We start from the raw sequence: 6,278 nt of genomic DNA, 5'->3' as shown, positions 1-6,278 counted from the left end.
ATAAGTGTAGAAAATGTATTATTTGTCCAGGAAGTGTTATGAATGTAATAAGTGAAGAAAATGTATTATTTGTCCAGAAAGTGTTTGAATGTAATAAGTGTAGAAAATGTATTATTTGTCCAGGAAGTGTTATGAATGTAATAAGTGTAGAAAATGTATTATTTATCCAGGAAGTGTTATGAATGTAATAAGTGGGGAAAATGTATTGTTAGGTCAAGAAGTGTTTTGAATGTAAGAAGTGTAGAAAATGTACTATTTGTCCAGGAAGTGTTTGAATGTAATAAGTGTAGAAAATGTATTATTTGTCCAGGAAGTGTTATGAATGTAAGACGTGCGGAAAATGTATTATTTGTCCAGGAAGTGTTATGGATTTATTAAGTGTGGAAAATGTATTATTTGTCCAGGAAGTTTTATGAATGTAATAAGTGTAGAAAATGTATTATTTGTCCAGGAAGGGTTTGAATGTAATAAGTGTAGAAAATGTATTATTTGTCCAGGAAGTGTTTGAATGTAATAAGTGTAGAAAATGTATTATTTGTCCAGGAAGTGTTATGAATGTAATAAGTGGGGAAAATGTATTGTTAGGTCAAGAAGTGTTTTGAATGTAAGAAGTGTAGAAAATGTATTATTTGGTCAGGAAGTGTTATGAATGTAAGAAGTGTGGATTGATATGGAATAACAAGAAAGAATATATTCTGCACAGAAAACAACATCGAGATGAACTTGTCAGGTTTACTATTTATTAATTAAATAATAACGATAGAAAATAGGAATGTCAATTTGCTGGGATTTTACGAAATAAATTGAAGCCTTGATATTTTGTAAATCTCATAACGTGAAATCGGCTAAATATATCATGCCCAAATTATTTGTAGGACCTCTAATGACACGGGTCAAATTACAAATTTAACTTTTTAAAAAATGTGGATTTATAATTTTTGGAAATACATTCTATTTTAAAATAAAAACGGCAATTTTCGATTTTAAGTATGTAGGAATAATGGTGGTTTGAAAAGTAACATTTAAGAGCTTATTATCACTATAGAAACCCATAAACATATAACAATAATAATGGTAATCTATTTAACAATGTATAAACATTTATAAATATATTTTAGATTAAGACGACGCACTAAAGACTTCCATGTGGCGTTTACCCCGGAGGAACGTGAAGTGCTGGGTAAGTTTTTAGACGGGAAGAGTTATTTTTTACTATCAAGGTCCTTTAAAAAGTATAGTTTTGGTTAACATCTGTTGCAAGAGTAAAATGTTACAGCAAATACGATTATAAATACGATAAATAAATCCGAAGTGTCTTTCTGGAACCTGTACCAAGTGATCATCAATTTAAAAAAACGTAACATGTCCTTTTTACAACTCCGTTTTAGTCCTTTATTGGACTAATCATGAGGAAGATATCTTCGTTTTCTATCTTGAAATATTGAAACTTCTTTTTTTTCATCGCTGCTTTAAATTGCTAGTGACCAGTGATGACCAGAAAACTCTGTAATAAGAAAGACGACTTTTAAGCTCAAATTATGACTTTAGATAGTCCAATGAGCCCGGGAAATTGTTCAGTGTAAACAGACCCATTTCACTTGATATGTGATTTATTAAATGTCTCGTAAACCTATTTGCTTTCTAACAACATCAAATACACTTACGTATTGTTATATAGTCGTTATCCTATTACGGAGTTTTCTGGTTAGGATTGTAGAATTAGAGAAACCACAATTCAAAAAGTTGGTAAAGACATGTTCTATTTATTCTAGATCATACTATACTTTAATGGCCACCGTTGTGAATCGAACATACCACTCTAGACATGGAGGGTTACTTTAAATTACGTTTACAGTAAGGGGCGTATTCAGGAATTTGTCCAGGGGGGGGTTAATTTTGTTCATCCCAGGGGGGGCTCAGCCCCTTTTTGGGGCATGAAAACCCCCTGAAATCAATAGATTTCACTGGTCCAGGGGGGGGCTTAGCCCCAATAGCCCCCCCCTGAATACGCCTCTGTCTACAGTACCTTCAATTGTTTCACATCAATTCCAAAACGGTCTTTCCTGTAGGCAAGTGTCCCAACTGTTCTAAACTACTGTGTTCTCCAACCCTTCTGAAGAAGCATCTTGCTGTCTGCAAGGTAGGGATTTTTAACCTTTCTGAAAATTAATTTTCCTTACCTCTTCAAAATCCCCCCCCCCCCCCCCCCCCTCCTATATTGGAAGTAAGGTAATGTTATCTTTGTTTATCGCTGACACAGATGTTTTTAGGCTATAGTAACAAAATGTTTAATGTTAAATTTTGTTGTCCAAAATCTGAAAATCATCTTTGTTCAAAAATATATTCCTGTTGCAAGTTGAACCTGAACTGTGAAGAGTGTAAAACATTGTTCTCCAGCAAGTGGGAGTTAAACGAGCACATGAAAATCCACACAGCCAAGGCAGGAAGATTTAAGTCAAATTAAAGACCTATTTAGATATAAATATGTATTTTTAATTTCGATCAAAATTCAAAATATTCCGTACTGGTTTTTGTCATTGCTGATTTTGTTGTTTTAGGGGTTGAGTCATAACATAAATTCGAGTTATCGTTACTAAGAATAAAGCAGTTTCAATGCAGTTTTTGATGTTAGTCTTGACGTACCTGATGTTCCAAAATGTTATAAATGACCCATACTAAATAATTAAATTTTTGTCATTTAAAATCTCAAAAGTTGGGGTTGAACTTGTGCATCTTCAACATTTGAACTTGATGTCCCTGTAGTGCAAGTTATGTGAAGCAGAATTCGAAACTCAGAAATCCTTAAAATCGCATATTTTTTTCGTGCATAAAGAGAAAATCTACGAATGTGACGAGGAACAGAATTTTAGAGAGAGGAAAACGCCGGAAGGAACCGAATTATAAATTTACCTGTCCAATTCACGATGGTACAACCTTTGTTTAAGGAAAAATGTTTAATTTATCTTAGTTTTTTTATTAAAACTGGTAGTTGTCAATTGTGTTTTCTCTACGAAAGTTTTTAAAGAATGACATTGACAGATTTTAAGAAAGCACTGTTGCACAGATAAAATGAAAAGGTACCATTGTGTGTCGGACATGTACATCTGAATGCGGAAATAACAGTCCTTTTAAATTTAGATTTTTTTGAAGTCTTTTATTTTTTAATTTTTAAAATAGGCATGTGTACTAGAATTTTATGACATAAAATTTTCAATATTCCTTACAAAATCGCTAATAACCAAATATGTACATATATTTGAGTCGTTTTCTAAATATTCTGTCGAATGTAGTGTAAAAAAAGTTTTCCCACTGAAAACATGCTTCGGGCGCACATGACTGTTCACAAGCCAAAGCCGAGTAAAACCAGCGTGTTCCAATGTGATCAGTGCGGACTAGAGTTTGTTGGAAAAATAAAACTGCGAATACACAAGAGAATTCATTACGAGTATAAATGTAAACCCTGCAACAGCATCTTTAAAAACAAGGAAAACCCCATTTTGATTTTTTAATTAACTTTCTTTTTGATAAATGATATAAAGTGACAAAGCTTTGGTCCTTTTATTTTACAGGTGTGGGAGCATTGAGTTTATTTACATTGCTCCTAGAGAATAAGGCACACAATTGGGGGTTCCTAATTTCAGTTCCTTGGCCAGGCAAAAAAATTAGAAATAAAACGGACGTTATGTATTTTTTTAAAATTTAGCGTGGACTTAAATCGAAAACTTATTTTTTTGTGTAAGTAAAAAATGATTTACTGTGATAACACGGTTTGATGTGGAATACAATCATTGGAAAATTTTTGATTTTTTTATGGTGTAGGCGGGGGGGGGGAATGTTCAATATTTCTTAATGGATCTGTATAGGAGGGTATGGACAAGCATGTTAATGAACATCAAGAGCTTCCTTGTGAAATATGTGGACAAGTGTTTCTACATGTCGGAGTCTTGAAAAGACATATGAACACCTTCTCACACACAGGAATCAAATCTTTCGGAAAGTTTGCACGAAATTTAAACCTCTTTGACATGTTTTTTTTTGTGTATTGACAAATTAACTTCTTTATTTCTTATTCTTTTTACCAAGGATTTAGATTTTGTTAACAAAATGAATCACCGTCCCCGACCTTTTTAAAAAAAAAATTCTCTCCAGATGTTAGGAATACTTTTAGAATTTTATTTTGTAAATTGGGAAATATATGTACAATGTTCATTATTTCAAGGAAAAATGACAAAAAAAATTGGGAGGTTAAAAAACAAAAATGTATTTTTAAATCTTCCCTTATGATCACCAATTTTAATTCTACTCTAAATAGCATTGAAAACCACTCTCCCTTGCTTTTTTAATTCTTGTAATTTTTTAGGTTAGTTAATATTTAAGTATTAAATATTTAATTTTCTGAAAACAAAAAGTTGTAACTTTCCATATTTTGTTGAATGGTTATGATTAGATTGAGACCCAAATGGCAGAATTATAAAAATGACAAAATATTAGTGCTTAGGATCCGAATCCACTGGATCCGCAACATGTTAGCTTCTTCATAAACATACTGATCCACAAACCTGGATCCAAGTGGTTAAATAGAAACTGCATAAAAAGACTTTGTTTTTAAACACTCATATTTCTACAGTCAACTAGTGTAAAACAAATTTAAGCCTTTCTAATGATTGAATGGTTTCCACAAAATGAAGAAAAATAGAATTTTTTTTAGTAAAAATAAGAAATCTTTTAGAAATATTCATGAGCTGAATCCGGGTCGTTATTTTTATTTGACTGATCCCGGATCCAGATCCGCATTCCGCTTATAATGAAATGAAACGGATCCTCAGCACTACCTAGAATTTTCTATTATTTGGTGCACTGATATTAACAGCTTGTGATAAGTGTGGATCCATGTTTGCAAAGAAGGTAGCACTGCAAAAACACCAGGAAAATCAACTGATCATGTTTTTCCTTAGCAAAGTTTTAAAAGAATTCTTTATCTAAAGATGGCAATTTATCTGATTAACAGCGGTATCCTTAAATAACTCTGAATTATTATTTAAGGTTTAGAATAAGGAAAACTTTTTATTTTCGACTGTGGTTTCTCTATAAAAGTGACTTAGGCATTTTTACAGCTGGAAAAGATTTGGGAATTATCAAAATTGAACGCTTTTTAACATAGAATAAGTTTGTTATAAGTCTGATTTTTCATCAGATACAGATGTCAAGGGTTCAACGGAGGATCGCTTGAAATTACGCTTACAGACCCTGTAATAAATCTACTCAAAACAAAAGGGCAAACATTTTAATGAATTTTGGCGATTTGTTTAATTTTAAATAATGGTGATATTTAAATCCATTAATTTTCTAACACAAACAATTGATGAAAAGAAATATGAGTTAAAAAGGAAAATCATAGAATTTTAGAAAGAAGTCAAAAGAACCCTCAGAAAGATGCAAGCTAAAATTAAAAGTTCCTTGGAATTCAAATCCTCTTTTCAAGAGCACGCAGAAAAACAAAATTAAATTCTCATTTAACTTGGATCTTTAAAGAAATTTCTTCTTTCGTCCAAAGCTTTTTTTGCGGTGTCTGTCGCTGTACATTTTAAATTGACTTTTTAGGAATATGGGTATGCAACTTTGCTGTATTTGCTTTCTTAACTAAATAAAAAGAGATAGTTTTGCAATTACACATAGAAACCACGAGCCGTCGTCGACTGGTAATTTAGTATAGTCACTTCAGTTATCTTCATGGTTGGTAGGTTATCCCTAAATCTCTGATTTAATGGCATCTAATTTCATCCAAGATCAAAATATAGATACATAAGAAATTCAAACTAAAATAAGACAAATTTTGCGATGTGTATTTTCTTACAGTTGGTTGATACAGAGAAACACGCACGAAGGAGGTACAAGGAACCATGAGTGTACTGAGTGTGATAAAAAGTTTTACGATAAATTCAAACTAAAACAACACATGAGGATTCATACTGGAGAGAAGCCCTATGAATGCGACATCTGCCACAAGCGGTTCACACAAAGCGGAGACAGAACAAAGCATAGGAGAATTCATGGAGTTCCATAGATGGTTTTATGAAATATTTATGTTTAGTATGAAATATTTGTTCTATTTCTTATATTTTTCTCTCTGCAGAGTATTTCAGAGTCATCTGCAACGGAACAATAAAAAGCAATTTTTTAGTGCATTAATCATAATGTCTCTTTACAAAGATCCAAATTATTTATTTTTCTTATTTTATGAACATTGAACAATTACTTTTTAGGGCATTTTGAAAATT

The 6,278-nt window shown here is 32.0% G+C and overlaps 1 protein-coding gene across 1 annotated transcript in view; it reads left to right on the top strand.

Annotated features, from left to right (window-relative positions):
* Positions 1-6,189, top strand: part of LOC111706094 (zinc finger protein 43) — a 20,243-nt gene extending 14,054 nt beyond the window's left edge. Inside the window, exons 22-30 of the mRNA XM_023478860.1 lie at positions 638-730; positions 1,119-1,180; positions 2,070-2,140; positions 2,357-2,440; positions 2,764-2,856; positions 3,291-3,485; positions 3,864-3,993; positions 4,871-4,926; positions 5,870-6,189. Coding sequence (XP_023334628.1) covers positions 638-730; positions 1,119-1,180; positions 2,070-2,140; positions 2,357-2,440; positions 2,764-2,856; positions 3,291-3,485; positions 3,864-3,993; positions 4,871-4,926; positions 5,870-6,064 — 979 coding nt within the window. The 3' untranslated portion in view covers positions 6,065-6,189. The remainder of the gene's footprint in view (positions 1-637; positions 731-1,118; positions 1,181-2,069; positions 2,141-2,356; positions 2,441-2,763; positions 2,857-3,290; positions 3,486-3,863; positions 3,994-4,870; positions 4,927-5,869) is intronic.
* Positions 6,190-6,278: the final 89 nt, after the last annotated feature.

This window comes from Eurytemora carolleeae, unplaced genomic scaffold (genome assembly GCF_000591075.1).
Source record: "Eurytemora carolleeae unplaced genomic scaffold, Eaff_2.0 scaffold712, whole genome shotgun sequence".
NCBI lineage: Eukaryota > Metazoa > Arthropoda > Copepoda > Calanoida > Temoridae > Eurytemora > Eurytemora carolleeae.
Note: the sequence above shows the minus strand (reverse complement) of the source record. Positions and strands in the feature narration are given on the sequence as shown.